Source organism: Balaenoptera physalus, assembly GCF_965194825.1.
Source record: "Balaenoptera physalus genome assembly, chromosome: 1".
Classification (NCBI taxonomy): Eukaryota; Metazoa; Chordata; class Mammalia; order Artiodactyla; family Balaenopteridae; genus Balaenoptera; species Balaenoptera physalus.
In genome coordinates, this window is record NC_138882.1 from 27,508,353 (window position 1) to 27,519,897 (window position 11,545).

The following is an 11,545-nucleotide window of genomic DNA, read 5'->3' on the forward strand; positions in this document are numbered from 1 at the left end:
GGAGACACACGGTATCAGGGGCCGCAGGGCGGCTGGCTCCCGCGCCCCTGCCCAGGGCCGCCCTCCCGCCTGCCCGGGGACCTGCGCGCCACCGAGGGCCCGGCCGAGCGCCCACGGGCGCACGTTAGGGACCGCTCTGAGCCCTGCGGCCAAATCTGCCTCCATATGTCTGGTTAATTGTGTTTAAGTGAATCCCCGTCGCCCGGGTGACCCCTGCACGGGTTCCGGGGAGCTGGCGGACTCCTCCGGTTTGGAGGAGAGGGACTCACTCGCTCAGGGAATTTCGATGGTTTCTTTAGAGGAACCCACGGATTCAGCTCCCCGCGCTTTTGAACCCGGTACCCATCCCAGCAGGACCTCACTTTTAAGATCCTGGACGACGGGGGGCGGGGGGGGTCTATGACTTTCGGATTTTTATTCATTCAGGGCAAGGCCCTCCGGATCCTGAAGGTAAATGAAAGGTTCTCCCGGCTCCAGGAAAACGGTCCCTTAAGAACAGCAGAGAAATCGTGGGAAACCCTCCCATTCGGCTTAACTCTGCTTGGAAGTGCAGGAATGCTGCAAAAGTTAGGGATGCGGGGAAGAGAAGGAACGAGAGGGCTGCAGAAATTCCGAGGGCAAGGCGAGTGCGCTGGCGTCGTTGCTGGCGGACCCGCCTCCGCGCGCGCACGCCGGGCTGGCCCAGCCGAGGCGCCTCAGCAGCGGGAGAGCTCGGGGCCACCCTGCCCTGGCTGCACGTTACCCGGAAAGGGGAACCCTGGCCGGGAAGAGTCCGGTAACGCGTCTCCGCATTATACCCATCACAACTTACCCCGTATTTCTTGCCCCTGGTGGAGACTGCAAGCCTCTCTTTATTCCCAGCTACCGAATTCATGGTGGCTTTTCCAGAAGAGAGTGTCTAAATGTTCCACCAACGCTACATCCAAAAGGTCTTCCAACCCAGAAGGGTGTCCAGTTGTAGGGGGCTGTCTCTTGGCCCTCAAGTCAAGGTTTCTTACTGAAGGGGGCGGGGGGATAAAAGCAGATGGACCCCAGAAGTAACAGCACTAATTTGCAGAAAGGTTGGAATGCTTGGTTTATTCTTCTCTTCAAATAATGCTTTTCCTCCTCTTCTGCCTTCTCCAGCCACCCGTTCTCTTTTCACGGTCACATCCAGATAATTGGCCTTCTCCTCAGCCTAGGAGTCCGTTTTCCTCCACGAGGGAAAAGACGAGTACAATCGGGGCACACGGAAGCTGCAGACGAGGTGGGCGAGCCCCCCGCCTCGCCTCCGCCGGCGAGCCGGCTCTGGGAACTTGTCTCCTTCGCGGAGCTTGGTAACTGAGTTCAAAGAAATTCTCCCAAAATATAAAGATCCAGATCGGGGAGGAGCCTCGGCGTGTTGGGGAGCCAATATCCGCCGGCCCGCTTTGCCTGACAGTTGCGCGAGGGCAGAGAGGGGCGGCGGCGCGGCCCGGCCGGCGGGGTGCCCCGGCCGGCGTCTGCGGTCAGGGCGCGCGTGTGCGCCGGGGCGCAGCGCGGAGCCTCGCGAACAGCGGCCCCGCCGGGGAGCCCGCCGCCTGGCTGCATCCGCCGCGCCTGCCGGGATCCATTTTATGTTGCGGCGCTCCTGCCTGACATTGCGAGGCCCAGAGCCGGGGGAGGGGGTCGTAAATCTCGCCTGTTGCGGGGAAGTTGCTGGTGAGTGGCCCGGATCCAGGGCTCTAATGAAACAGCACTGCGCGAGCCTGGAGCTGGGGGCAGCGCCGAGCGAGCGCGACCGGACAGAAATGCGCCCGAGCCTCCCCGCCCCCAAGTTCTTTCTCTTCCTGGCAAGGCTTGCAGTTCTGCCTTTGAAACGCCGTGTAAGAGGGATTGAGTCACAAACAAGTCCACAAATATGCCGGGTCCTCCCCCCGGCCTTTGTTCTCCTAGACCTGCCCTGCAAACCTTTTCTGGAATTGCCCTACCAAGCCCGGCCGGCCTGGGGGCCACCCTCCCAAGCGCAGCGGGAGAACAGGTCCTTCGCCCCCGCCCGCCCGCCCGCGACCCAGTGTGCGCTGTGCCTAGCTGCCCAGGGCTGGGACGCGTGAGCCCGGGGAGCAAAGGGCCGCCGCCAGGTAGGGAAACTGAGGGACTCGCCGCGCGGCACACGCTCGGCGCAGACGGCGCGGGCCTGGAAGGGGGTGTGTGCAAGCTGGTCTTGGCCTCGCCTCGGCCGGGGGTCCCCTCGGCACCCCCCTTCCTGCTCTTCCAGCGCGCAGGGCCCGCCGTGTCTCGGGAGTCCCCGGTCATCGCCCTCTCCAGTCCCCCTCCGGCCCCCGGCGCAGCGCCTGGAGCGCAGGAAGCCGGCATTTGCCGGGCTCCACACGTAGCTGCTCCAGGGTGTCATTTTTCATCTCCCGGGAGGACATTTCTTCTGGTTAGCCCGCAGGTCTGTCTGTTTTGTTGTGACCTTTAATTAACACCCCGCGAGACGCCTCTTGAAAGGACCGGCCCCGTGCGGGGATCACGTGAGGTGTAATGGCATCTCCGCGCCCGAGAGGGACCGGGCCTGGGGGCATACGAGGGCGCAAAGGACGCCTGGGGCTTTCTAGCCTCTAGCTTCCCTCTGAGATATGGAGGGGGCAGGAAGACAATATCCTGGGGTGCTGGAGCCCTGTGGCAACGCCGCCCCACACCTGCTTTCCTCAGGGAAAATTCCTTCCGCGCATCCCTCGCACTGCCCTCCACCCACCCCTTCCCGCCGCAGCCCTTGCGTGGGAATGTTTCACAGGCACTAAAGCGAGGTAAGGTCAAAATGTAGATGTCGAAAACAGTGTGGAAGTTTCCATTACGTTCCTACTTCCCACTTAAAAGTGATCATATCAAGAGAAGACCTTGGGGGCAGGTACACCCCCGGGCAACACCAGCCAGCTTCCATTCACATCTGAATTCCGCGGAGATGCTGCGAAAATAGCATAGCCATTAGCTACGCACTGCTCATCTGCCGAAAATCAGCGTGTGGCCAGGTGAAATGCAGGAGCCAGTGAGCCGCGGGTGGGGAAGGAGAGGTGTCGACAAAGAGTATTGGGGAGCTGGGAGATTCACCTTGGAGACAGAGGAGACCCGAGGTGGTCTGATTTGCATCCCAAAGTAGCTGGGGCTCCAAAGCGTGTTTGGTGAGCTCGGAGCGCCCTCTGTCGATCAAAGTTTACAACCAGAAGCCCCGCAAGAGTTTGATTTGATGCTTTTAAAAAATGGATGTGAAATTTACATACCGTGAAACGCACAATTTTTAAGTGTACAATTCTATTAATTTTGATAACTGTACACTCCCAGGTAAGCCACCACCTCAATCAAGTTATATATTTCCATCACTCCAGAAAGTTCTTACCTTCCTCTTCCCAGGTGATCCCCATCCCTCGTACACAGTCACAGCTCTGATTTCTATCACCATAAATTAGTTTCACCTGATCTTGAACTTTTTATCGATAAAGTCCATGCAGTGTGTATTCTTTCGTGTTTGGCTTTTGTTGCTTAACGTGAGGTTTTCGAGCTTCATGTTGTTGCTAATATCGATCTGTTTTCTGTGTGTACTGTTTTTCATTCCTGTCTCTTCTGCCTTCTTTTTGTTAATTGATTTTTTTTAGTATTCTGCTTTCATCCCCCTATTGGCCTTTTAGCTGTAAGGATTATAATATGCATCTTTAACTTGGGCTACTTAGAGTTAACTTTGTGCCACTTCACCTAAAATGTAAGAAACTTGCAACAGTATAATTCCATTTCACGTCCCTCTTTGTGCTACTATTTGATGTATTTTATATCTACATACATTGCAAAACCCATAATACAATCTTCTCAATTTTACTTTAAACAATTTGTTGTCTTTTAGTGAAACTAGAACATTTTAAATATGTGGTTTTCTATATTTACCCAATTTTATCATTTGGGGAACTCCATTTTTTTCCTATAGAGCCAACTTTCCAGCTGGGTCATTTCCCTTCAGACTGAAGAACTTCCTTTAGCATTTCTTATACTGAGGGTCTCTGGGCAACAAATTTTCTCAGCTTCTGCTTATCTGAAAATGTCTTTGTTTCACTTTTGAGCCTGAAGAATAGTTTAACTGGATGCAGAGTTTTTGGTTGACAGTTATTTTTCTTTCCACCCTTTAAAGATGTCGTTCATTGCCTTCAGATTAGAAGCCTTCCTTGCTTCTGATTAGAGGCCAGCAGTAATTCTTACGGGAATTCCCCTATGTGTAATGTGTCCTTTTTCTCTGGATGCTTTGAAGATTTTCTCTTTACCATTGGTTTTCAGCAGTTTGGCTATGATACTCCTGGATGTGGTTCTCTCTGTATTTATCCTGCTTAGGGTTTGCTGAATTTCTAGGACCTATAACTTGACCTGTAAGTTTTTCACCGAGTTTGGGGAAATTCCAGCCATTATTTATGGAATTTTTTCTGTCCCATTCTCTCTTTTCTCTCCTTCTGGGACTCCAATTACATGTATATTATGACACTATTTGAATTGTCCCACCAGTTACTGAGGCTCTATTATTTCAATCTTTACCCCTTTATTCTTCAGACTGGATACTTTCAATTGACCCTTTATTAAGTTCACTGACCCTTACTTCTGCTATCTCCAATCTCTGTCAAGCCTATCCAATGAATTCTTCATTTCAGATACTGTACTTTTCAATATATACATACATAGTTTCCCTTTCTCTGCTTCTTTTTCCTTTAAATCTGTGAACATAGTTATAATGACAGCTTTAAATTTCTTGCCTGCTAATTCCAACATCTGGCTCATTTGGGGGTCCCTTTCTATTAAGTGATTTTTCTCTTGACTCTGAATCACATCTTTCTGTTTCTTTTCATATCCACTAAATTTTAATTGTATGCTGAATATTGTGGATATTACATCATAGAGATGTTAGATTCTATTATCTTCCTTTGAAAAGTACTGATTTTGTTCTAGTAGACAGTTAAGTTAGTGGTGGGTCACCTTAAACTTGTAGAGGCTTGGCTTTATACTTTGTTAGAGCAGTTAGTTCTGTTTAGTTTTCACCCTTAGTCCTGGGACTTGTTCTTTACCCCTAAAGTATGGCCCTTCTGGGGTTTTGGTGGAAAGTCTAAAGTGCTTACCAGGCCCCTCTAACTAGGGACTTAAACTCCGAGCTCTGCTCCCCTGCAGTGATTGATAGCAGCTGAAATCTCTGCTCAACTGTTTCAGCTTCTAGATGCTCTTTCCCCTGGACTTCTTGTAGCTCTTCCACGTAGGCAAAATTCAAAAATATCAGCCAAGGATTTGAGAGAAATGAAATGTGGATTTTAGAGCTGCCTCACTTTGACTCTCTCCTTTCTGGGAATTTTCTCCTTCCTTTCCAGCTACAGCCCTGAACTCCACCATGTAATGCCTCTAACCAATAGGACTGGCTTTCACCTTGAGTTATAGCCACTGTGCCCAGCAGACTGGAAAAACCCATGTAACCCTTCTTTCAAGGACTGAATCCTTGAATCCCCTCCAGTCTCTGCCTGCTTTTGGCCACTCTCCAGTGCCTTTAAATAGGTTTTTGTTGTTGTTGTTTTCCAGCTTGTAATTGTTTTCTTTTGGAAATTCAATTGTATATAAAGCACTCCCTAATTTTAGCTTAATGGTGGCTTTTTCAAGTTGACCTTAGGTTTTCAGAATTCTTGTAGTTTTTATTTTGTGAGTTAGCAGCCTAAAGAGTTAGTCTTTAAAGAAACTAGCTATAATTTTATTTTCTATCTAACTGAAGTTTTTTAATGATGCAACCCAAGCCCTCACTGATAGATAGATAGAAATCTCTAGATCTATGTAGGCATGCGTCAGTTCAGTTCCAGACCACCGCAATAAAGCAAATATTGCAATAAAGTGAGTCACACGAATGTTTTGGTTTCTTAGTACATATAAAAGTTACCTTTACACTATACTGTGGACTATTAAGTGTGCAATAGCATGTTTAAAAAATGTACATACCTTAATTTATAAAAATACTGCTAAAAATGTATCATCTGACAATGCAGGGTTACAAACCTTCAACTTGTAAAAAACAAAAATCAAACAAAAAAAAACATATGTGAAGCACAGTAAAATTAGGTGTGCTTGTATATTTGAGGGTGTTAGTGGAATTACTTCAAGATTTAGGTTAAAAAAAACCCCACTCATTTTATGAATGAAAAAATTACATACTGGCTTCCAAAAACCCAGAGCTTCTATTAACACAAATTTATTTACTCCATTGATACCCCTGGGTGAAAAACAGTATCTCCCTGCTATAAGTACAAGGTGCAAAAGAAAAAAAGTTAAGGTCCATTACCTGGCTAAGAATGAAATTCTTATTCCATATTCCTTGTTGCTTACTTATTAAACAGATGTAACTTCTTTGGCAGTGTTTCGTGGGACTTTTATATTTTCAGAAAATGCAATTTAGCTTTCTCATTATTTATACCTCAGGGGGGGTGAGTAGCTAATAAATTTTATAGCTAAAATACATTATGTCACCATGTTTTTGAAAGCCTAAAAGTATAAATCAGAAATAAAAAACCAAAATCAGGCTGGCAACTTCTAATTGCTAAGCAGAGGGCAGACTATGATAGATTTCGCTCCTCTTTAGTATTTTTCTTTTGAATAATTTCCACGTTGGTTCAGGCACCAACATGCCAACGGAGCCAGTGGAGTGCATGTGCCAGAGGCGCCTGCATTTCTCCTTGAAAGAGAATCAAAGCAGCTTACACCGTCCATGTGGTATCTTGATGAATATGCAAACAATATTTGCATATGATCTACTGGTGTTCTGGGGAACCATATGACCATGTGTGGGCTGCCAAAGAGTCATCAGCAAGCTGATAACTTTAATTTGTGTACTTGGCCACTGCAAGAGAAGGGCTGTTATCCTGCGAGCTAAGGAAGGCTTTCCACTCTTGGATGATCATTTCAATCATTAATCATTTTATGCTCATGAATTCCTTTCATGCTAAATTCCAAGTTTGATTCCTGTCCAAAGTTCAGACAGTTCAGAAAATAAAGGTATAGAAAGAGAAAGGGTGTGAACCAAATTTGTGTGGCTAGATGTTTTTTTTTTGGTTTGGTTTGTGTGGGGGCGGGGGGAGAAAAGACCAATTATTAAAAACAGAGAGGAAGATCAGACAATGAGTGCTTGCCCACTGACACTGGGCACCAGATGTGATGACCATGGACTGTGCTGCCACTTATCACAAGAAGTAGCCTGCTTTGGAAAGAGACCACAGTATCCTATGCATCACTGTTTATAACAGTGAAGGAAGAGAAACAACTTACGTGTGTATCAGTAGGGGATAGGTTTAATAACTTACAGTCGTCAGACCATGGAATACCATGCAGCCATTAAAAATGTTTTCATAAAAGAATAATTTTTTGGAAAAAATGGAAAGATGTTGATGATATCATAGTGCTAAGTATTTTAAAAAGTTAAGTATGTACAGTATAATGATAATTCAGTGAAACCAAAAGAAAATTATATATGCAACAGAAAAAAAGAGACTAGAATCTAGCATCAAAATATTAAGAGTATAACAGCTCTTTCTGGGAGTTTCCAATTCTATGTTTTCTGAGAGAAGTTTAACATCATTATTATTATTATTATTATTATTATAAGAAAAGTTACTAAAATAAAAAAAGGAAATTAAAGCAAGTTTCAATTTTTTGAAAAGTAATCACAAGGAGCTAGAGGGTAAAGGATGTGGGTGCCCCATGAGCATCCATGGCCATAACTGTTCAGACACACACACACACACACACACACACACACACACACACACACACGTACCTGCATCCCTAGTCAAAGCCAGGATACAAAAACAAACAACAACAACAAAAAAAACACCATAGATGGAGAGAGAGATGGGTAGAGAATATTGATGACTAAAAATAAATATTTTGGGACTTCCCTGGTGGCACAGTGGTTAAGAATCCACCTGCCAATGCAGGGGACACGGGTTCGAGCCCTGGTCCGGGAGGATCCCACATGCCGCGGAGCAACTAAGCCTGTGGGCCACAACTACTGAGCCTGTGCTCTAGAGCCCGTGAGCCACAACTACTGAGCCCGTGAGCCACAGCTACTGAAGCCTGCATGCCTAGAGTCCATGCTCTGCAACAAGAGAAGCCACCGCAATGAGAAGCCCGTGCACCTCAACGAAGAGTAGCCCCCGCTCACAGCAACTAGAGAAAAGCCCGCACGCAGCAACGAAGACCCAATGCAGCCAAAAATAAATAAATAAATAAATTTTAAAAAATAAAAAATATTTTACAACAAAATAAGACTTCAGAGCACTTTACCAAAAAAAAGAAAAAAATAATCATACAACATTTATCTTTTACAACTTACTAAATTTGGAGTTAGGAATATAAGAGGGGGACCCCAGAGCCCTTTAGAGGTGAGGTGACTTGCCCAAGACAGAGATCCATCTGGCGGAGCACCAGGAAGGAAACACAGGCCCTTCTTTGGTCCCCAACCTGGAGCCACACACAGTCGCAGGATCAGAGGTGCAGCACATGTTGGTGACAGGTGAGACTTTAAAAGGCTGTGAAGGGACTTCCCTGGTGGTGCAGTGGTTAAGAATCCACCTGCCAATGCAAGGGACACAGGCTTGATCCCTGGTCCGGGAAGATCCCACATGCCGTGGAGCAACTAAGCCCATGCGCCACAACTACTGAGACTGTGCTCTAGAGCCCGCGTGCCACAACTACTGAGCCCATGTGCCACAACTACTGAAGCCCGCGTGCCTAGAGCCCATGCTTTGCAACGAGAAGCCACCGCAATGAGAGGCTCGTGCACCACAACAAAGAGTAGCCCCCGCTCGCTGCAACTAGAGAAAGCCCATGTGCAGCAATGAAGACCCAATGCAGCCAAAAATAAATAAATAAAAGGCTATGAAGTCCAGGACATAAAGTAAAACAGAACCACTGCCTATCTATTTGATGACTGTTCCAATGAACTTGTAACAGAGCTGGAGCAGAATATCATTATGTGTTGGGTGCTGGGAAACATTTTTATTTAAAAGTTCTGAAACAGCACTCAGTTTAGAGGCAGGCCAGGTAAGCAGGTCAGCAGGACAAAGGAAACAAGGAGTCAGGGTAGTCAGAGAAAGGTGGGAGAGTCCCCCAGGTGGAGTCAGTGAGGGGACCCTTGGGAAGGTGACTTGACTAGGCCTTGCAGGGTGGGTCAGAGATTAGGGAGGGTGGGAAAGACATCAGACACGAGACAAACACCCAGAAGGAAAGGGCAGGGAGGTCACAAGTGAGCTATTTTTCCAGAACTCAGAGTGCCTGTGGGAGTATGGAGAGATGCAACCACATCGTGTAATAGTTTGAATGTCAAGTTTAGGAGTTTGAACTTCAGGCAATGGAGAACACTGGGGTTTCGAGTAAGTGAGGAACAGTGCCTAGGCCACACATAACATTAATCTGGTAGCACTTTGTAAAAAAAAGTACATGGAAGCAGGCATACCAGTTAGGAGGTAAAAGGTGATGGGAGGTGTTAGAATTCAATGATTAGGAAACAACCAACCTAAAGACAAAAGATATGGACAGTGTTTCATCAAAGCTATATAAATGGCTAATAAGCCACATGAAACAATGCTTAACATCCTTAGTCATTATGGAAATGAAAATTAAAAACCACAATGAGATACCACTTCATACTCACTGGAATGAGTATAATCACAAAGGCAGACAATAACAACTCTTGCTGAGGATATGGAGGAATGGGAACCCTCATACAATTGCTGGTGGGATGTAAAATGATGTGGCCACTTTGGAAAAGAGTTTGGCAGTTTCTCAAAAAGTTAAGTATAAAATTACTGTATTACCCACCAATTCCGCTCCTAAGTATCTACCCAAGAGAAATAAAAACATACACCCACACAAAGACTTGCATACAGAAGTTCATAGTGGAATTATTCGTAATAGCCGAAATGTAGAGACAACCTAAACGTCCGTCAATTGGTGAAGGGAATAGACGAAATGTAGTATATCCATACAATGGAATATTATTTAGCGATAAAAGGGAAGGAAGTGTTGATACAGGCTACAACGTGGACGGACCTCAAAAGCATTAGGCTAAGTGAAAGAAACCAGACATGAGAAATCATATATCTTATGATTCCATTTATATGAAATTTTCAGAAAAGGCAAATCTATAGAGACACAAAGCAGATTAGTGGTTGCCTGGAGCTGGGGTTAGGAACAGGGATTAACTGTGGGCATGAGGGATCTTACTGGAGTGATGAAAATGTTCTGAAACTGATTTATGGTGATGGCTGCACTACTCGGTAAATTTATCAAAAAAAAGTGCACTTGTGTAAGGTGAATTTTATTATATAAATTCATATAAATATAATATATTATATAAATATAAAATATATCTCACTAAAGCTGTTTTTAAAAAGTGATGGGAGGGACTACCTTGGTGGTCCAGTGGTTAAGAATCCGCCTCCAGTGCAGGGAACGCGGGTTTGATCCCTGGTTGGGGAACTAAGATCCCACATGCCACGGGGCTACCGTGTGCTCTAGAGCCCACAACTAAGACCTGATGCAGGCAAATAAATAAATATTAAGCATTAACTGTTAAAAAAAAAAGTGATGGGAGAGGTAAAATGGGATGGAAATGAGGGATTAGTTTCAGGGCTATCAGCACTCAATCAGCTAAGCTTAGAAACCAAATGAATGGAAGGAGGAAACTTGAGGAGTCAAGGGTGATTTTCAGGCATGTGAGCTGAAATAGCATTTTCGACAACAAGGAAAATGGGAGGAATATGATGTGTTTGATTTAGAAAAGATATAGCCACAATAATCCAATTGCATTTTCCCTCTGAAGCAAAATTCCCAGAGGGAGGGTTGACCTGTGTGCCCACTTCAGGAATTCCGGAAGCTCCAGCTGGAATCCCATAGGGTCTCTCTTCACATTGACCAGCACTGGGAAGAACATCAAGAGACCCTGGCTGACCACTGGTGGGAATAGAAGGGCCATGAAAAAAACTGAGAATATGTGCTTAAGAAAAACAGTTGTGATATTAGGGTCTCTGTAAGGAACTGCCAGATGAGGGTCACTGTGGCTGGGAGGAGGGAGTGAGCGAGCGTCGGCAGGGGCAGGAGTGGCTGGGAGCAGGTGCTGGGAACGAGCTCCACAGTCAGCCGCAGGAGGTGATGGGCAGAGAGGCACACGCAGCCCAGGGGAGGGCTTCACAGCCCATGCTGGAGGACAGGTGGCCACACGAGGCTCCTGCTTGAGGGAGAGAGGCACTTGCAGGAGATGTGGGATTCCACAAGTTCCTCCAATGAGAGCTTAGAATCAAGACCAATTTTTCTAACCAGTGCTGTTGTCGCCCACACCCTAGATGGTCATCTCCCAGCTATGTGTTGCCTGAGCCCTGGGCACCAGCCTGAGGAGCCTCTGGTCCTCTGAACTGCTGAAGCCTCCACTTTCACTGCAACCACAGCCCTCTGTTGCGCCCCACCCCCCTTGATCTCACCAGGTGATCTCACCTTCTACGAGATCTGCCATCACACATCTGCATCACCAAAG

The 11,545-nt window shown here is 46.5% G+C and overlaps 1 protein-coding gene across 1 annotated transcript in view; it reads right to left on the reverse strand.

The window, feature by feature from the left end:
* KIF26B (kinesin family member 26B) overlaps window positions 1-11,144 on the reverse strand; it is a 500,555-nt gene extending 489,411 nt beyond the window's left edge. The window contains exon 1 of the mRNA XM_082469760.1: window positions 812-11,144. Coding sequence (XP_082325886.1) covers window positions 812-874 — 63 coding nt within the window. The 5' untranslated portion in view covers window positions 875-11,144. The remainder of the gene's footprint in view (window positions 1-811) is intronic.
* Window positions 11,145-11,545: the final 401 nt, after the last annotated feature.